Raw genomic sequence first — 20,880 nt, 5'->3', positions numbered from 1 at the left:
TCCTATAGTGCTGCTGTTTTCGCCTGTACAGAGCTCGGCGGGATTTTTCTTTTTCTGGTTTTGCCTGTGAATCACCGGGACTCCCGTTCCTGGGTGGAGGCTCTTCAGGGCAGACGGAGCTTCCCTGTTTTCCCGTCAGATTAGGCGGTGTCTCCCCCCCCCCGGCCCCCCCGGGCCGGGCTCTCTAAATAGTCATGTAGTTCACATTTCTCTCGTATGTTAGGTAACCCTAGCTTCCTTCGATTTCCCTGCTTATTTTCCTGTTTGTCTTAAAAGCACAAGCTAAACAATATGCCCTCGTAGTTGCAGGAGTGACTGATCAGAGGTTTATATGGACTCACAGGTACCAACTACGTCTTTGATTCATTTTTATTGTTGGCGTTTCATTGGGACTTACCAGTATAACATTGTATTGAGACTGAATTTTGTTAGAGTCGGGTTGGTTTGAATGTGTGCTGAGATTCCCTTCTAGCCATGAAGAGTTGTATAGCTTAAATAGACAAGATGTTGAGGGAGGAGCAGGAGCAGTGGGGAGGGAAAGATATGAAGCACAAAGATTAGGTAATTTGGCTGCTCTTCCACACGAGGTATCAAAACTGGGAGTAGAACCCATACTTCCTTTATTTTCGGACCTGTGTCTCTTTCCCAGATTTTTCTTCCCAGAACATTTATGAATTGTTCATAAGTCACTCTGTCCATCAGCTTGCTTTGAGGTCTTTCATACTTTGTATAAAGGTAAACTTCTGAAAAGGAGAAATCTATCAGTTAAATATTTATTTCCTTTGATGCTAAATGATAATTTTTTTCATTTATAAAATACTTGAGTTTTGTCCAAATAATATCAATTTGTCATTGAGGTGTAAGGTAGGACAGCAGAATCAGTTCTGTATGGAGAATTTTTTTTGTGCCTTTTCTAGGTCTTACTTTTCTTGAAATGCAGTTAATTTTTCTATTGAAAGGGAAATGTCAAAGTGTTCCTTTTTTTTAATACTATTTCCTCTTTGCTATTAGGACTATGCATGTACCTTCCAAAGATGGGGGAACAAAGCATAACTTCCATGGCATTGGTAAAAAGCTTTATTCTCAAAATAAAAAGCTGATTGGACAAATTGCAGGACATAGTATTAAAGTGTTAGTTTTTTGTTTTTGTTTTTTTTATTCTGTATTTTTAAAAGACTGAATCAGGTCTGCCAACTGCAATACTGCTAAGAGAAATATTTATGATGTTGTGATATTGGACTTATACAACATGAATGAGATATTGTAATTTTATTTGTAGGTTTTGGTTATATTTAGGCCAAAGTATGTATACATGGGATGTTATCTCAAGTGTAGCCAATTGCCCAAATCCTGTCATGGGAAACCCAGTGGACTCCAGGAAATGAAGCTGCTGCTTTCTACTGTGTCTTTGTCATGTAAGAAGAGATAATGTATTTGGATTACTTTATTGATGGATATTTAGTATTGAAACTTCAGGGCCTCACTAGGAGCCTTTTCCAGTTTCACTGGCATCACTTTTGCTGGGAGGACTTTCTCCTGACTGAAATAATGTGTGCCTGGTGGGTTTGAGTGCAACAGGTTCTCAGGCTGCAACGTGTCCTGTATCATCACCTGTAGGAGCAGCAGGAACCAGTGGGAAAGCTACAAGGCCCTTGTTTTTTTCTCCTTCCTTTGAATGGCTTCCCAGTGGATGACAATGAGACTGGTTCAGCTTGAACCTTCTCTGTCACTCTAGGCAGGTTTTATAACCTGTCTGAAGACAAACCTGTGACTTTATTTTGCAGGGTTAAGAGTCATGGGTTGTGTTTAAAAACAAATCAGCTGTATTCTGAATGTGCCTCTTGTGTCCCTGACAGGTTGCTTTGATTTCCTGTGTTGGGGCTGGCAGGTGGTGGTGGGCTCCATTCTGGGCCTTGGCAGTTTTTGCAGTTCACTGTAACACTTGGTCTGATACATATGGATTGAAAACTTGTGAAGTATTCAATGGGCTTTTCATAGAATGATTAGTAATTGGTTTCAAAATTACTTTAGAATCCCACAGTTCTTCACCTAACAAGAGTGGTTGCTTCTTTGACAATGGAGAAACATCTTTATGTGTGTCGCTTGTAATAGGAAAGGTGGGATCCACAGAAAAAGAAGGAAAGTGCCTGTAGTTATTATTGTAAGGAATTTTACAGACTGTTTCGTGGAATACACCTGCAGTAAATTAACTCCTCCTCTGGGGAGGAAGCTGGAATGCTGGAAGTGGTGATGGGCAGGTTCTAGCAAGACTAGATTGGATTCCTTGTGCAAAAGTGCTCCAATTTGTGGAAACGCTGTGGAATTTTGCCAGACTGGATGGCTGGGGACCTGTCAGGTTCTCAGGGCCCTGATTGAGATGAATGATGCCACTCTTTTCAAGCAGATGATGAGGTGTTCTATATTTATCTGCATTTTTGATGTTATATTTCTAAACTGACTTAATATGTTTTTTATCCAACAATAAGGAGAGGAGGTAAATGAAATCAGGTTTGAACTGTTTAACTGGCAAGGTTCCTTGCAATTATTGTAGGAAATACAAAAAACAGGCTGTTGAAGATGCTACTGGCTAAAAATACTTTGGCTAACTTAGATTTAATTTATTCTGAGAGTGGAAAAGAAGGATACTGATAGGTACTGTGATAGTTCTGAATTTACGGTTTGACTTTATACTGGAGGTGAGAGCTGGGGCAGTTGTGCTGAAAAGGAGTTCCTAGACTGAAGTGCTGAAGTTGTCTTGAGCCTGCAGTGCTGGTGATTTTCCCTGAGTGCATCAGGCTAACATGATTTCCCCTACCAGCTGTGTGGCTGAAGTAAGGATGTTTGGGCACTGCTCTTCTGCAGCAGAGTTTAGCAGCCAAACACAGGGCATCACAACCCACCACCAAAGCTTCACATCCAGGCTCTTGGTTCTGACTTGGATTTCCATACTTGACCTTAATTCTGCTGAGCATCTGAATCAAGTGTGTGTGTAATGTCAGACAAAGTCTTTTCATCATCTCTGTGCTCTCTGAAGTCTTTGCAAATACAAAGTAAGACTCCAAAATACTTTTATTATCCTGTAAAACTTGTATAGGTGGTAGCAATTTTAGCAGGTGTGTTCAATTTCACGCTTGTGATGACTACACAGTCTGATCAGTTGAAGTGAGGCAGCTGGACTTGGTGCCTACCTGATTGCTTTTTGAGAACCTTGGGCTTGGGACTGACTGGCCCAGTTGGGTGTCAGTGGCAGGGAGTCCCTGCTGATGGACTTGGTCATGTAGGATCCAGGAAGAGATGGTTAGAAATTGGTATATAGTATCCAGAGTATCTAAATATTCATGCAGCTGTGTCTAGTGTACTCAGCTGGCCTCAGGTGACAAGTTAAAACTTTTGAGATGAAGACACTTTTTTTGTGTGTGTTGAGATGAGTTCTGTAGTGTATATATATACCCCTTGGGAAAATTGTTGCTTTGGAGTTGGTTTGGCTTGATGTTTTACTTGGAGTTCTGTCAGACTGGGACCAAATTGCAGTTGTGGCCTGCGGTTTGGTACCATGTAAAATGTCTGTGACTCTTGCACATAATAAGAAAATTTTCTAAGTGTATGCAAGTTAGTAACACTGAAAGTTAAGAAAAATCTTGCTTTTAAAGTGGGGATTTTAACTATGGTATGTGCCTTCCATGGGAGTGGTCTATCCTTCTTCCGCTTTCAAGCACTGAACTTGTTTACTTCTCCCTATATTTCTTCTTCCAGCTTCTGTCCCAAGCATTTAATAATCGTAGAACTAGAGCTGGAAATTTGTCTTTTATCTTTTGTTTCTGCCTGTGAGTTTGACTCTGAGGTAGGAAGCCAGTGCTGACTTTGGCTGGCAGGGATGTTCCACGCAAGGCTTTGTTCACAGGCTTGGTTTGCTTTTCTCTGCCTGTGGCTATAAAGTGTCTGGACTTTGCTACAACTAAAGGAGTCCTCATAGGAGGAGGTCACTTTCTGAAGCAGTTTCTTATGTCTCGAATGCTTGGGTGTATCTAATAATTCCTCAGTTATCATTGCAGCATGTTGAGATAGCACTGATCAGAGACTGTTTAAAGGTTTGTTGTTGCAGCATCAGGTGCTGGGCATTGGTTTGAAAGGGTGCATTGATGGGTGCTGGCTGTGCCCCTGTATAAAAAAAAGATTTTGTGAGATCCAGCATTCCGGATTGGTAAATTTGATTGGGAGTAATTTTCTGAATATTTGCTGTAGTCTGGTTTCAGTCACTATTCACACACGGTTTATCTGCGTGGGATAAAGGGACCTCAGTCAGTGTAATGCCAGAGCTGCAGAAATCACAGTTCTGTTTCAGTACTAACACTGCAGTTCTGCAGCAGAAGGACAGCACATGGAGTACTGGAGTCTGCCTTAGGTTTTATTTTGGGTCTGCCTTTCTGTTTGGTGTGGGCATTTAGTATCTGGAGCTTGATGCGGTTCTGGATACAATTTGCAAAAGCTTCAATGCTTTTGTTGCCCTCTGTGAGCTCTTTGTTTTCATTGTACTGCTGTTATGAAAGGTCTTGAGCAACATCTAGCTACTAGAAACATTTTGTCAACTTTTATAGTCAGAAATGTACAAAACGTCAGGATAGCCCTGTGAGTCTGGACATGTGCTTTAAGCACTGTCTGTAGCAAGGTGTCGTGCCATATGTAGCTTAGGCAAGGTAGTGGTGGGAAGCACATTGTCAGTAAATTGTCTTCTGAATGATTTTAGTATGAAATGCTGTACAAAGTAACACCTTGTCCAACACTGCTACACTTACAAAAGTTTCCTTCCTGGTAGAAAACATCACTGTAGTGACTTAACAGTGACATGACTCTTCTGGGACTGCCATTGCACCCTGAGACTTCTTTGGTATGAAAGATGTGCAGAAAATAGTAACAGTAGATTTTTTTAGTGCTGACTTTTAAGCTTTCAGACTGTAGACCAGATCCAGTTCTCCAAAATCAGTCATTTACTCTATGGCCTGTGCTTCCTAGGCATCCTTTAGCTATGAATAGGGGTGAGAAATAGATCTAATAAGCACTTTTTGCAAAATGCTGCTTTTTCCTTTCTTTCCTGCATTTCTTAACCCAGCTGTACATTGGAATTGGAAAGGCATCTACTATAAAATCAAGATTCCAGAAAATCCTGTCTCATGAAAGTTGCATTTATGGATTTCTTTCCTGTGAAGTGAAGGAAATTAGTCTCTTCAAAGGCAGTGTATCTTAGTAGCTTGTATTGCTATCAAATGACAGGAGAAAGAGATACTGTAGTTTTGGTTTCCATGCTGCAGGTAATGCTTTTCTGGTGGTTTGAGATACCTTGATGTGTGATTTTCTCATGCTGCTTTGAATTATTGTGGTCTTTCCTGTGTAAAAAAAAAAAAAAAAAAAAAATCTACAACTCCCATGCCTCACTGTTGGAGAAATGATATAGCAGATGAAAAAAAATGTACTTGAGCAGGAAATAATTGTCAAAACCAACATCTAGCAGTACAGAATAAAGTATGCACAGCAGAATTTTGTGAGCATGTGTATGTACCTATATGCACACATATACATACACACAGTGAAGAGTCAGTGATACATTTGCAAGATGATAATGCTACCCAGATTTTCCAGAAACACTGCCATGAAGGCATAAGGCACATAATTATTTAACATGGATATTTTTTACCTTGTCTTAAGATGCCTTTGTGCAAACATGAGATTCTAGCACTGAAACTTCAAACAGATCTCGCTCTGTAAACACTTGAAGTACCAGCCTATATTTAGTCCTTATTAAAATTGAGCAGTATGCTGTTGTGTGAGTAATTCTCTGACATTACTGGGAAGACTTGTAGGATAATAGAATAAGGTCAGTAATGTAAAACTAATCCCAGCTCAGAGTTTTGCTGGTTACTAACTGTTCAGCCAATATTCGGGCCAGGACAAGTGTTCAGAAGCAGGAGGATCAGAGCAGTGTTGTTCCGAGATGCTGTGCTCCAGGAGAGTCCAGCATTTCCCTGGGTATTCTTGCCTTAGGATATGTAACCTGTGCCACTCTTCCACACAAAGTGGATTTAAGCAGATGTAGAAACTCACTTGAAGCACATTGTAAAAGCATTTAGGGGGGAGCATGGGATAAAGCAGTTTGAAAAAATGCTGGCTTATACTGCAGGGTAGACTTCTGTTCTTTTTAAGGACAAATGGGAGGACAGAGATAATTTGCTGAGAATTGTTGACATGGAATTACACATCCAGTCGTGATATGAAATAGCTAAGATTTCTTCTTGAAAATATTGTAACTTACTGCATAGGACAGTGATATTTCAGGGTCATGTGTCCACAAAACACACATTTAACTGTGAAACTGGCTTTTGACACTGTAGAAATATATCCAGAACTCAAGATGGGTTGAAGGAGTGTGTCAGAGGGGTTTTTATTGTTTCATGGGGATAAACTCTGTAAGAAATGGCCATGTTGCTGTCTTCATTACCCTTACTTCTGATGGTCAATGGTTGTAAAGAAGAATTCTTTTTCAAAAGAATTGTCTATGCACATGCCTTGGCCTTTCATCCCACCCACCTGCCCCTTGAGGGACTTAATGGAGTTCTAGGGTAAGGCAGGGTTTGTAGTGGACAAGTTGAGTAGAGAGATGAAATGTTTCAATTTCTGTCTGGTAGAATATAGGAACAGACTTGTATTTGACTTTTGATTATTTTTTCCCCACACTACTGCTGAAAAGTCTTGTCGTTTTACTTGTATCTTTCCAAGTGCCAGACTTTGATTTAGGCCATGTGACACAATTCAGATTTAGCCAGGAAATCATTTTATTGACAAGCTGTTAGTTATTGCTTCTTGTTTTCAGAAAGATTAAGTACAATTGTGCACAAGTAACTTGGAAAGCTGCAGCTTTAAGTCCCTAAGAGGTTTTTTTGCTTGAGACTGTATCTAGAAAGTAAGATTTTACCACAGAAGGAAAAATAAAATCAGTTGATAAAGTGCTTTTGCAAAAGGGTACATAATACCCAAGGTTCCTTTTATTAGTAATGCATTAGACATTTGCATTATCCAACGTAAGGGTAGCAATAAAGTCATGAGAAGACAGACTTTTGAAATAACTCTTCAGTTAATAAAATTTTCAATAGTTTGTTCCAGGTTATTGGTCTAAGACAGTAAACATTTCTGCTTGAGTTGAGTGGCTTAAGTACTAAAAATCTGAATGCTGAAAAGTTCAGGTGTAAACTGAGAAACGTAAAAGTTCCTTAAGCAGTGTTGTGTGCCTGTTCTTAGAGAGCAACGCTCAATGAAGGAACATTTCCAGTCGCTGCTTGAAATATTTTGGGCATTTGGAACCCATTTTAGATTTCACTAAGGTGCTGCCATTGCATTGAGGACATCAAGTCAGTGAAAATCTTCTGAGATCTTGGGAATGTTTCTTCCTGGAGTACTGGTGTTTTACTGGTAATGGCCATTCAAGGCAAAGGGCAGATTGGAATTAGGAGTGTCTCTCTCACCCTAGAATTCTCTTCATTTTATTTTCAAAAGAATGTCTGAAGTGCAAATAACACTCCTTCAAAACTTAAGTTTTTGTTTGCTTGTGTTGTATCTCAGTTGAAGGTTGGTGATTTGAATGCCCTTCTAATGTAGTATTTTAAAGCCCATTGTGATATAGCATTGCACAACTGAATAATCGTACTGCACCCGTTTCTGCTGAAACTTAATCTTGAAAACGATGCTTTTTTTGGCTCAGTTGTTAAATGCAGCATAGCAGGAAAAAATTGAGATTACAAGAATGTAGTAATGAATGGAATGTGCTTGAGTTTGGTTGGGGTTTTTTTGTTGTGAAATGGAGGAGTTGCAGTGTCTGTTGTGCTTTACCTTATCATACAGCTTGGGCATTACACAATAGATGTGTCAAAAATAATTTTGAATAGAGGTTTTGTGTAGTATTCTCCGTTACCTGCAGGCCATCTGAATTTATAGGCCTGGTTCTGTCTGTATGGTTTTGTTCTTATTAGTAGCAAACCTCTGAAGATTTCAGGGAGTAAATAAATGCAGGAGAACCTCTTTATGAGGGAAAGATAATGATCTGAATCTGACTTGTGAAGAACTGGATAGGAGTCGATAGCACTTTCCCACTTAATTGCTGGCATAGAAGAGAATGACAGCATTATTTAGGAAAGTTGGGATGGCTTTTAAAATCATATTTGTCAAAACCACTATAAATTAGGGTGATATTACACTTTTAAATGTGGTTGCTTTAATATTCGTTAAAAGCAGAGTAAGTAAACTGACAAAGTTTATGAAAGATGCCCTGGGTATAGCTAGGGAGCAAAATTAGATTTGGTCATTCATTAGTATTTGAAAGACTGCGCTGTTCTGCCTTGGTGTCATAAAGTAGCATCTTAGTTCATGATCATATAATTTGAGTGTGTCCAAGAGACAGTTTAAGTGACTGCTGTCATGCTAGATTTGTGCTGGAAATAGTTATAGCTATTAGTGCCAGTTATATAGCTGCTCTTGAAAGGAAATGGGCTCTTGCTTATGCAGTGGGACTGTTGTTGCATAGCAACTACTGTGCTGAAAGCTTAAAATCAGATGCTCCCTTGAAGTTCACTGTGCCCTAATAATGCTTAATTTATCTGTGCCTTACGCTGCCTTTATCACAGTAATGAATGTCTTTTATCAGTGCACTCAGTAATGTCTGGAATATACATTTACTTTTCTGTTTCCCTGAGCTTAGAACTGTGTGGTATCACGCACTTTTTAGCCCAGTTTTCTGAAGGTTGAGAACCTAATAATGTGATTACTCACGTTGAACCAAAATTAAGAGTACATACTGACCTTTCATGATTTGGTAGTAGAAGAAAGGCAAGCCCAGCATCCCTCATGTATGGACAGCTACACCTGGTCCTGTGTTGTCCTGAGTGGAGGCTGTTGCTTGGCGAGTAAATGTGGATGGAATATTTGGCTAGTTGGCATGCTCATTACTTGTAATTAATGATACCAAAGGATGCCACAGGTGGATGACATGTGGGTATTTGAGAGTATTGTGGGCAGACTGGGAAATGGGATAGAGAAGGCAAACAATTCTAGTGAGAAAACTTGTGTTTGCTTGAGTGTTGCATTTGGTAGTTGGAGAACTATCTTATGAAGAAAGGAGATTTAAAAGAAACTTAAGAAGTTCTAGGGAATCCTGGCCTATAGAAGTTGCTTTGAAATATGCTTTGTATGAAAATAATATTTTCCACCCCTTGAAACATTGTAATAAATACTGATGTGTGTATTCTCAGGTCCGTACTTGATCCTGAGAATGCCAACGCAGCTCATCATCATTGTTTCCTCAGTGAGCCTGTTCGTGTGCTTGCCTGTGTTCAGCCTTTGACTTCACATGTGCTGTGCTCAAATTTAGGCTTTAGTGAAGAACTTGCTTAGGAAATGGCATCTTCAGAGGTGCTGAGGAATCTGCTTCACAAGCTGTTAATTAAATGTCTGCCTCAACCAGGGCTTTGAATTGTTTATGATACCATGCACTTCTAAAAAGTGGGTAAATAACATAGATTTATTTAATCCCGTGAAGCTTTGGAAGAGTACTTGATTTTCTGTGTTGATAATTTAGGACCACCTAGGTGCCATTTTGGGATGGAACATGTGGCTAGCACGGAGCTTTGTAAAGCATTACTTTGTGTGAACCTTGCAGTAACACATAGAGTGACACAGCTGCACTTCATCTCCTGCTTATTTTAATATAGGACGGACGTAATCCAGGCCTCTTCCTCTGGCTTAAGTAGTTTGGATATACCAAAGCAAAGTAGTCTAGGCTGTTTGTATTAGCTGACAGGAAGCCTTTTACAGTTGCCATGTTAGAGATGGTTTGTTTTTTTTTTTAAATCTGTTTGATGGTTCCTTTCCTAAAGAACAGATTCTGACTTCTGGATAGATATTAAGATGCCTTAGGTTGTTACTGCATAGGGTTACAGTAAATATGGCAGGGTTTTAAAGTGATATCCTGAGTAAATCTCTTAACTTCTCTAGAATGTATAATATTAAGGATCTTGAATTTGAGTGTTTATTGGATTTTATCCAGGTTTATATTAAAATTATTTCAATTTACGATGTTTTTTAACTGGTTTTTTAATTAAAGAAAATTCTTGTGTGATGACTATATAAAATGCTCTTCTGCATTAAGTAGAATGGATTTCTTGCTGGTTGCTGTTTTCAGTCAGGATCATAAAATAAATATCCATCATTCCTTGATACTTCCACAATTTACAAACAAAAGGGTGTATTAAATATCTTCTAGTTCCAAGTCATTTTACAAAGCTCCAGTGAATTAATCATTGGATGGAAATAGTTGAAAAACGAGGTTATACTGCAGCAGATTTTCAGCACTGTGTCACAAAGACCAGTTCCAATATTTAATCAGTGACTTCTATCACTGAATATGTATACATGCAAGCTATTAAAATAGCTTCACTTATAATAAATTTTAGCCCAGTTACAGGTTGCCATAATTTAATACTTAATTTTACATTAATTTGCAGGGTTTTTTTAAAAATTAAAGATATTACTTATTAATTACTGTATAAGAAACTTCAAAGTTTATCCAAACAGAGATGGATTCTGTAATTCTTAGTAAGTAGCTCTTAATTGTATGAGTCATCTGAAATGCTGTTCTGTAACTGTTGCAGAAACTTGCCCATGATAATTGGCATTTTTCTTGTGTTAAAGCTTCTGTTCATAACTTTCTATGTGAAAATTGCCTTGTGCTTTTGGAAGTTTAGATGACTTCCATCTTTACAGACCTTTAATGATAAGCTGCATTTTCAAAGTGATCTTTGCTTTTAAAAGAAAAAACTCATTACTTTCTCCAATTATTTGCTGCTCATTCACATGCTTTCTTTCCTAGGAAATTATAAAAGGATTTAAAGGTTAGAAAGTAGCATAATGAACAGCAGCAATATTTTTCTTTTAGGTATTCTTTCCAAGACACTTAAAAGAGATGGTTACCTTATGGAGAACAGTGTAACTTGCATAAAACACGTAAGACTTTAGGCTTGATAAATGTGCAGTTTCCCTCACAGAAGGAATTCCAGCAAAAATGTAATCTGTTTCATATTAAATGTCTGAATACATATGCAGTGTATCTAACATGTTCAATAAGTGCAACTTATGATTGATAGTGCTCATTATGTCTCACTTTGAGTGATATAATAAATAAACCACTTTGAGTTAAATAAATGTCTCGCTTTGTGTTAATAAATTGTGCGTAAGATCATCCGGAACTTGAATCCTCCTAGCTGGATTTGCTATGATAACTTGTGACTGCTGGGGTCAAAAGTGGGGATCCTAAGTTGCAGTGAGCATGATAATGTTTGTGTAAACAGTAGCTGTGATTGTGCTGCTGTAGCTGGGATAGTGCAGGGCTGAGAGTTTGTAGGTAGAGAGGCCATCATGTTGTAGACCAACTGATGTGCTTGCAGTAGATGTACTTCTGGGGGCACAAACCCCTGGTCAGGTCTTGAAAAGAAACAGTAGGATTGAAAGAAGTAAAGGAAACTTTGAAGAGCTGCTTCAAGTTTCGGTAGAGGCTGGTCAGAAGGACCATCTAGAAGATGATGTGGTGTTTGGAGCAGAAGGTTCTGGTGAGAAGGGATAATGCTCAGTTTCTGTGGGGAACAGGAAGTCACTGGAAAATTCATGTTAGCCATGTGGGCATCAAAAGAGACCTTAGAGTGTACTAGAAACTCAAAGTTTGATAACATTTTTTTAGTGTTTCATACACTTGGCAGTTGAGGTGCTTTAACAACCTGGTCTGAAATTAAGTCCTCAAATAGCAGGAATGCTTTCTGTGTATAATTACAATGCTCTTGGTGGCTGAGTTCAGTGTGCAGGGATTTGCTTGGCCAACTTTCCTAAGTGCTTGAAACATTTGAGGGGTTCAGGAGTCTTGATCTTCTACTGGGAGGAGTATATTGTGATTGTGGTGATGTGTTCCTGGGTGTTTGTTAGGGAAAATCTGCATCGGTTAAGTAGATAGTCTGGGGTGAGTTGACTTCTTGTTTCAGTGGAGTTGCTGGTGAAGGTAAGGAAGTTGTTTGGAAATCAGGTGTGATGGGTTTGGAAAAATGTCTGAAACAGTAATTTTAATTTGTAATACCTGGTAACATAAATATTTTCTTTTTTTTTGTAGTAAAGCTACCTTTTATAATTTGGTTTCAAATAGGAGTTCAAAGGAATTTCTTAAATTTTATCTACAGCTGTATTACCTGTGTGTGTTTGTTACAGTAATTCAACTAATTAATGACTTCACAAAAAATGCTTGTATTTGCAGTTCAGGTAATTTTCAGTCTCCTTCATCAGGTTACTGAACATTTGGAGGAAGTAAACAGAAGTCAGCTGTTATCTTCCCCTTGTTTCTTGTTGATGCTTAGAAATTGAAAAATATCCATTGAGTTATGTAGAAGACTTGATTTAAATGAATATAAATTGTTCTATTGAGAGCCCTCTTCAGAGATACTTTGTTCTCTTCAGAGTTATGACTAAAAGCTGGTGAGTGGTCTCACATTGTTGTTGATCTGTGTTTGAACAATTCTCAATATCTGCAGTGGAGTATTCCCAGTCCCTAATGAGGTTAGAATGCCAAAACTGTTGTGGAAACCAGAAACAGAATCACTTGTTTGAAAACCTTCCATTTTTGCTAACTTTTATTTGTTGTATTGATAATATTCCTAGTTGTGCAGAAAATGTGACCTGAAAATATGCTGACACACTTGAAAGCAGGACTTTTATTATGTCAATTTAGTCTTTACATGTAATTAAAATAAGTAAATATTCTGTAAGTGTTCAGTGGAACATGATAAAAAGCTGTAGCTTTTTTTTCTGCAAATCTCTTAAATTATGTAGTTTTTTGAAGGTTTAAGAGGTAGGTGGAAAAGTTTGTGTGCCCCTTAACTCATGATCAGCTTCTGCTTTTCTTATTTTCAAGGCTTTGTATACACTGTGTCCTGTTGCCAGACGTTCCCATTGATACTGAAATGCTCTCGTAAAATCCAGTCAGTCCAGGTCACCTGACATTGTTAAACTCTGACAGTGATGTAATATCTAAATATATTTTAATCAGTTGTGGTCCAACTCCTCTTCTAATCCCTGTGGCAGTACCTGTTTGAAAAAAAACAGCAACAACAAAACTCCTCAAGATGTGTGCTCTGGTCTCCTAGGGAACCACATGTCTTTGTTCTCTATCGAAGATGAAAACAGGGAGGAAAATAGGTTTAATACCCCTGGAAATAACTTATGATTTTTCTAAAATGCCATTTGAGGCTTTTGATCCTGTGTGAGTAATAACCTGACTTAATCTCAGGAAATGTATTGTAGAATGTTTATCTATAAAATGTTGGAAAATTATTTGTGTTTGTAAAATGGCTAGAAATCTAAAGTTCTTGAAATGGAGACAAATCACCCAGTGAATCACAAGAAACAGAAACTGGGTGGAGCTGATTACATCCATTGCGTTTGTGACAGCAACTTGTGTGTTTGGCAGATTGTCACAAATGCATTTATTGAAAGACAGAGTACTGTCCTATGGTGATATATTTTAAATTTGTGTGCAGATTAGGTGAGGATTTCTACTTGCTGCCTGTTCTTTAGGTCAGGTGTTTTAGCTCATGGGAAATGTCTTCCAAAAGACCAGATTTCTACTCTCTGTGTTTGGATATCTGTATAAATTTATTGACTTAAACAGAATCCCAAGGCTTGGTACTATCACATCCATGGGATTAAATGTTCAGCTTCCCATTTTAAAGTAAATGCTGGTAGGTAGTATGTTTTGGAGGAACTGCTTAGAGTGCTAAACATATTTCTATAATACTGCATACATGTTTATTTCTAGGAGAAGGAGCTACAGCTGAAGTTCCCTCATCTTTTGTGGTTCTGTCTCTGTGTACTCTGGTAGTCCTGGTCATTCTGCTGGCAAATTGTGTCTCCTGCTGTAAAGACCCTGAGATAGATTTCAAGGTAAGACCTGAAGTTACCAAGGTGTGTATAAGTGATAATTGTCAGCTGCATCCTGATATCCAGAACACTTGATTAGTTGTGCTAATACTCTTCAGTGTCACTGTACATCCTCTCTCTTCTGAAACAGCCAGTGACTGTATTCTTGCAGGCTGTGAAGTCCTGATGCAGGTGTTTGTTTGAACTAATTGGTCCCTGCTGCAGTAAGAATCTTTAATGCCTTTTCAAAAGAGTAACTAGCTATCAGGATCAGTAGTAAAAGTTACACCCTTGAGACAATTTTGCTGTAAAGAACCTTTTTGTTGTTGTTCTGTGTTTTCTTTTGTTTTTCTTAGTCTGCTGGTGGGGTTTAAGACACTCCTGTCAAATAAGAATACTGAAGATGCATATGCACTGTAGCAAAACTCTTGAGAAATTGTCATCAGAGAATAGTTACTTTTGGAACATCTGTAATCAGTGTTCCTAAAATTGAGCTTTGCTCTCATTTCTAACTGGAGAATATTTGGCCTGAGCAGTTCATGGTAGTTTGTTCAAAGCCAGCATTTAAAGTAAAAAGAAAACAAAGCAAAAAAACCAACACCACCAACAAAACCCAAACCACCAAGCCCACAAAAACCCAACTAAACAAAAACCCCTTGATTATTAAAAGCAATGCTTTAATCTCTTTGAGACAGCAATTATTGGAAAATAAAGAGTAGAATACTAAATGTCTGTTACTATCCTTGGAAGAAAGCTTAAGCTTCCTTTGCATTGGTCATTCAAACTGAAAGAAATGTATTAGTACTTATTTAAAGGCAAGGATCAGCTTGTTTACTAAGACTTCTTTTGTTTAGGAATTTGAAGATAACTTTGATGATGAAATAGATTTTACACCTCCAGCAGAAGATACTCCATCTGTTCAGTCTCCAGCAGAAGTGTTTACTCTTTCAGTTCCCAATATTGCTTTACCAACTCCCTCCCAGTTTCCATCTCGTACAGGTAAAATACTGGTTTTCAGTGCAAAAACAAAAGTAGCCATTTTCAGTGTCTAAAATGGAGTGTGACTGATTATGTTTGACTTTACTGTAACAAATAACTTGCTACAGATTTCCATAAACCGAGCCAATATATTTTGTAGGGTAAAGGATAAAATGTGAAATACTGCTTCTACGATGTTAACCTGTGGCAGGGTAAGAGAGCTTAAGAGAGCAAAACTACCTTAAAACCCCCTCTCTAGATTGCTGTCATCATATCTGTATATACCTAAAGGGTTTGAAGTACCCTGGCACACTTGTGACTTCGCTCTTTAGTGGTTTTCTTCATGGCTAAGTTGTCATTGGATTTTAACCACCACCCTTAAATGGAAAAAAAGAGTGAATCCTTTACTTGACATCAGTGCTGCTATTCAGCTGCATCACTTTCTTAATGTCACTGTAGACTATTTGTGCTGTAAATGTGATCTTGGTAAGACAGAGCATTAGGTTTAATCTCTCTGTGTGGAAGGGTTTTTGGAATGTGTTCTTTAAAACACAATTTTTGTAAAGGGAAACTTAAGCATCTTACCATACTATAACCACAGTTTAGCCTGGAGTGCTTACTCTCCTATTATGTGCTATTTCACATAATTTTACGTACTACTTGTGTTGCTTGAGCATTAGACGTTCAGGGAAGCTTCTAGTAAAATTCCTGTATGAATTTCAAGAAACTCAGTGTGCCTTTAATACAAATGACACAGTTGTACAAATGACTCAGTATTTTAAAGAGCTGGGAAAAATTGAGTGAAAAATTTTATGTCAGCTCTTCTGTGTAGCCATAATTGTTAAAATGATACTGTCACAACAAGGGTTTTGCCAGAAGTAAGGCAATGTGCTTGAGTGCTTGGATAAAATGTGGTTGCACTGCTGTGGCCTTCACCATGCTTAGGAGCACACTGACAGTGAATTATACAGCTCTGGCTCTTCCAATGCAATAATACTACTCTAAATGTGGTTTATGGAAATAAATTGTGGGCTAGAATTCTCAGACAAGAAAAGGTTTTGTTTGCATCTATTTGTTAGTGTTCCTAAGCAGTGGGGCAGCAGAGGGACAGATGCTGCTGGATCTCCTCTGATGTATGGGGTCTGCCATTGTTACTGCCCCATTATCTGCCGCGATCTGGATTTTCTTTTCTGTCCTTCTTCTCTCTGGGCTCTTATGTGAAGCATTTTTAGTTGAAAAATGTCCTCCTTCCAGATGGTAGCTACAAGTAGGGCAGTTGGGCTGAAGAATAAAGCAGTCAAACTGTTTCTCTTAAAACAGTAACTCTATATAACTATAAATGTTAATATGTACATTGGGTTTTCTATTTTACTTACATAGGAAACTATTGTAAGTAGATTGTTTTCTCTACCCAGCTACAGGCTATAACACAGTTTTATATTGGAAGCAGAACTTAGCCTTTTTGCCTTCTTGCTGAATGTGTTAAAAACTTTCAAGCTCACATTTCTTCAGGACAATTGCTGTGGTTTTGTAGGGGGTGTGTTCTGGTATGGCTTAGAAGCTGCCCCTGAGTAAAGTTTCACTTGAGTGCTGTTGTCACAACATTACCTTCCTACTTTATGTACATTTGACAAGGTTTTGGTGCTTGGGCTGAATGTGCGCACCCTGTTGGGAATAAATTTTGTAGAAGCTTGCATTATTTCCTCAGCAGTTGCTGACTTTGGCCATCTGAGTGGTTGATACGTGTTACATTTGTTTCATTGTGTGACAGATGGATCAAAGTCTCAAGTTGCACGTCAGAGTCTAAACTACATCCAGGAAATTGGAAATGGCTGGTTTGGAAAGGTGAGGAGTTATCTCTTAATATTGCTCAGATTGAGGCTTATTCCCAGCTGACTAGGCCTCTGTATTTACCTTAAAATGGTACTCAAAAAAAAGTAGTAACATAAGAAAAATTGAAGTTGAAATTAGATAGTTCCTTGCATGCAGTACTTTTTGAATTTACCTGTAGATTCTTACTAGAGACTACTTAGACTTTTCACTTACATGAATTTGAGTTAATGCACTCCTGTTTTTACCAATTCTTTTTAGGAAAAAATTTAAGTTAATAAGTGGTCTTCACCTGCAAACATGTTTTCTGAAAGCTGATGTGTAGATCAGTTGTCAAGATTTAAGTATGGGTATTTACTTTTCAAAGCTCTGTTTGTGTTTGTAAAAAAGCCAGAGTGTCTTTCCTACAACATGTTTTTAGCTCTTGTTTTTCTTTGGAGGAACACTACAGAATTCCCTTCTGATTAAAGACACAATCTCTTTTTCAGGTTCTCCTTGGAGAGATCTACACAGGCACTAGTGTAGCAAGGGTAATAGTGAAGGAGTTAAAGGCAAGTGCAGGTCCCAAGGAGCAAGAACAGTTTTTAAGAAATGGAGAACCATATTAGTAAGTAATGTTTCACAGCTTCGTTCTACTGCACATGAGTTTTGGACGTTGCTTTTGTTCAGTGTTATTGTCTCTACTTGCCCTCCTATATAACTGTAATGTTTGTCTTTAAAATGTGAAATACATTCAACCCAAAGTGAGCAAAAGTTGTGTTCATATAACTTGTGCTTTACCTTGCCTGAACATGCTGTAAAAGATTGGTCAGTGAAGAGCTTTCTCTTCTCCGTGCTTTCTAACGTCCTGGCTATATTTGCATTTAGGCTTGGGTTGTTGGCAGTTGTCAGAAGAAATTTCATGCCTTCTGCTGCATTGGCACAAGTGGTTTTGGAGCAATTTAGGAAAAGTAACTGATCTGGCTGGGAACTAACCTGGCTAAAAAAAGGTTTATCTTTTAGCCAGCTCTGTACCTTGGTGTAGTTCGTGAACCAGTTGCATGCTTTTATTTTTGGTATGAGGGGTGGTGGGAGGATGGGTGTGACTCTCATGTGACAGTCCTGGATTTTTTGGGTTTGAGATGCTCTGAGTTTTGGCTGCTGTCAGTGATACACTTCAGCAATACAAAGGAGATACAAAGGTCCAAATGGAATCTGTGGCTTTGGTACTTGCACCTTCTGTTCCTGCCACCCCCCTCCAATGTTATGTGTTGAAACTTCTGGTAGGGATTTCAGTGTGTTGCATTCTGCTGTGATCTTCCTGGCTTTAACTGTATTTTTTCACTCCAGCATTCTTCAGCATCCAAATGTTCTCCAGTGTATTGGGCAATGTGTGGAAGCCATTCCTTATCTCCTAGTTTTTGAGTTCTGTGACTTGGTAAGTGCACTTATACGAGAGGCTGCGGTTGTTTTTCTGCTGGTGTGAATTGTGTGTGGTGTATTTACTGCCCTTTGCACATGAAATGATTCTTCTTCTCTCTGGGAAGTTTTTTGATTAACCAGAATTTCACAGGACTTTTTTTTTTTTTTTTGTTTAGAGACACCACAATTACAATTTTTTTGGTACTTTCTTCAATCCATCATGTATGTTCTAAGTGCTTGTGGAATATGCTGAAGAGGCAAATACCTGTTCTTTGATAATGGAATTGCCAGTCTCTTTCAGTCTGCCTTCAACAGGGAGCTTGGAGGGCAGAGGGTATCATAGAAAGGAGCTTTTTATCACAGTCCAGTATCACATGCGTGCACTGACATCACATCTGAGATGATATTTGCTGTCTGCAATCTTAATGTGCTTTTATTACCATTTATGTAAAAATGTTAATTGAGGAAAATGGAAGAATTTCCTGCCTCCTGCCTCCACCCCCACCTCTGCAGTGCCTGGATTTTACCCATGCTGTGCAGCTTTGGGCTAAAATGCAATGGTGGGCTCACATCTGATATCAGTCATGTGTCTTCTTATAGCTAGAATTTTCAGTTTCAGTGTTCATTCTCTTCCTGGTCCTTTCTCTTACTGTATTATTCTTTTCCCTACTTTCTTATCCTTTTATTTGCCTTCTTCTGCCCCCCAAGCAACTGCCTTATGCTTCCTGGGCACCAGAAGAAAAGGTAGGAACACACTGAAGGGTGTTCCCACTGCTTTCAGTGCCACAGTGGTCCCTGGAATGGGAGGGACAGCACAAAGCCTTGCTCAGCCACCGCATTCCTTGGAATGTACGTGAATATTGTGAGGAAGGGGGGGGCATGTAGAGAACCTCTGAACTGTGCCCAGCATGCAGAGTCATGAGAGACAAAAATCTGGATTCATGGTCTGGAAAGACTTGAGTTGTTTTATTGTAGCTTAACAAGTTACTAAAACCAAGCAAACCCCAAAGTCCAGGTGGCTGTCTAAACATTGGCTCAGTAGCTGCTTTTAAGGTTTGTTGTGCAGATGTCACCCAAAGCAGAGTTCCTTGGGAAATGTCAAGACAGAAATGAAGTCAGAAGTGCACAGATATTACTAAGGAATGAATCTTTCAGAAATAAGACAGTTTGCATTTATAAACTTCAGCAAGATCTTTTTTACCAGTTTCTGTACTTCACAATTTTCCTTTAAACTCAGGTGCAAAAATCTGCTTCTAGTTGCCTCAGGCAATTTAAATTAGTTAGCATGAACTTGAGATTTTTGAGAAATATCAATTAATCTGTGACCTTAAATAACTATATTTTTACTTGCTGCTCTTTTGCTCAAACGTATTAGCTGTGGTAAATTAATGAGGCAAAAGTGCTGATAAAATCCTTCTTTTCCAAATTGAAGAAATGCCTGAACTTTTAAAGTGACTGATCAAAGTGAAATGTTCTGGTTTTGCTAACAATTAAAAACTCTGTGCCTAAGGTTAACAGATAAGGTTTTTTATAGTTTTTCAATGTAGAAATAGAATACTTCTTACTGGTTTTTAAACCTGCAATTCAGATTGGAGTTTCTTTAAAAGGACCCTGGAAAGAGAATTGCATTTTATAGAGTCCATCAGATATGCATCCAAATCAGATTTAATTGCTGCCATGTTTTCAAATAGTTATGTGATTTGATCCAACTTCAAATTTGAAGATGGAGTAGCTTTTAAAGATTGCCCTACTTTAAGTATACAGGAAAAAATAATATCCTCGTTTGATGCCTGATTATTTATGCCAGAAGTTGTCATGATCCTGCAGAGTTATCTGGAAAGGATTTCATTTAAGGGGATAAAACAGATTTTCCCTTTAACTGGGGGCAGTAAGCTTGACAGTTAAAGTGGTGGTTTTACAAATTTGAGTGTAGTTAGGTAATTTCTTTGGAATGGAAAATAAATGTCTGTGCTCATTTTTCTACTCCAAGTGAAATAAAACTTGGTTTTAGAAAATTATATATTAGTCAGTTAAACGTAACTTTCATATTGAAGTCTGGCTCACTTAAAGAGGTCTTACTTGGTAGAGCTGAGTATCTCCTACACATGATAACATTTTTTTTCCATGTGCACACAAATACACAGGAGCTGGGCAGACAGGGCAGTGTTCACTTGAGCAGTTTGATGCAGAGACTGGGACAAGGGAGTAGCTCAGTGTCCCTGTACATCACTAATTCTTGTGGTCCAGGGCCTGCAGTGGGAGGTGACAATGTTGGAGTAAGGGCAGAGTAGAGACAGGAAGGAAGCAATGTAAAGGAAGCATGATGGCACCTTTTGGAACAGGAGATGGTGCTAAATAGGTTTTTTTAGTAAAAAGGTTTTTAAGGGAGTGTCAGGAAGCTTTTTATCGCTGTGGTTGGAATGGCAGTTACTTGGATTTTTTAGACTTTTGGTAATTGATCTCAAAACTCCTTTTGTACTTTTTTTCCTGAAATTGGGTGAATTGGGGTGCATGGAGATGCACACACAGGAGTGATTCTTCATCAGAAAAAACATATGGGCAGGTGGAACTTAAAGTGGTTGACTAAAGGTTCCAGTGTCTGTGGTGACTATTGCTCAAATGGGAAGGATGAGGAACATGGTCCTGTTCTGCTACCAGTGGTTTAATGCTGAGCTAGAGCTC

At 38.5% G+C, this 20,880-nt stretch overlaps 1 protein-coding gene across 1 annotated transcript in view; it reads left to right on the top strand.

The window, feature by feature from the left end:
• LMTK2 (lemur tyrosine kinase 2) overlaps positions 1 to 20,880 on the top strand; it is a 107,622-nt gene that overhangs the window by 66,547 nt on the left and 20,195 nt on the right. The window contains exons 3-7 of the mRNA XM_017734301.1: positions 13,889 to 14,013; positions 14,844 to 14,988; positions 16,739 to 16,812; positions 17,286 to 17,404; positions 18,127 to 18,214. Of these exons, the coding sequence (XP_017589790.1) occupies positions 13,889 to 14,013; positions 14,844 to 14,988; positions 16,739 to 16,812; positions 17,286 to 17,404; positions 18,127 to 18,214 (551 nt within the window). The remainder of the gene's footprint in view (positions 1 to 13,888; positions 14,014 to 14,843; positions 14,989 to 16,738; positions 16,813 to 17,285; positions 17,405 to 18,126; positions 18,215 to 20,880) is intronic.

Source organism: Corvus brachyrhynchos, unplaced genomic scaffold, assembly GCF_000691975.1.
Source record: "Corvus brachyrhynchos isolate BGI_N302 unplaced genomic scaffold, ASM69197v1 scaffold5, whole genome shotgun sequence".
NCBI classification, from domain to species: domain Eukaryota; kingdom Metazoa; phylum Chordata; class Aves; order Passeriformes; family Corvidae; genus Corvus; species Corvus brachyrhynchos.
The sequence above is the reverse complement of the archived record's forward strand: the minus strand, read 5'-3'. Positions and strand labels throughout refer to the sequence as shown.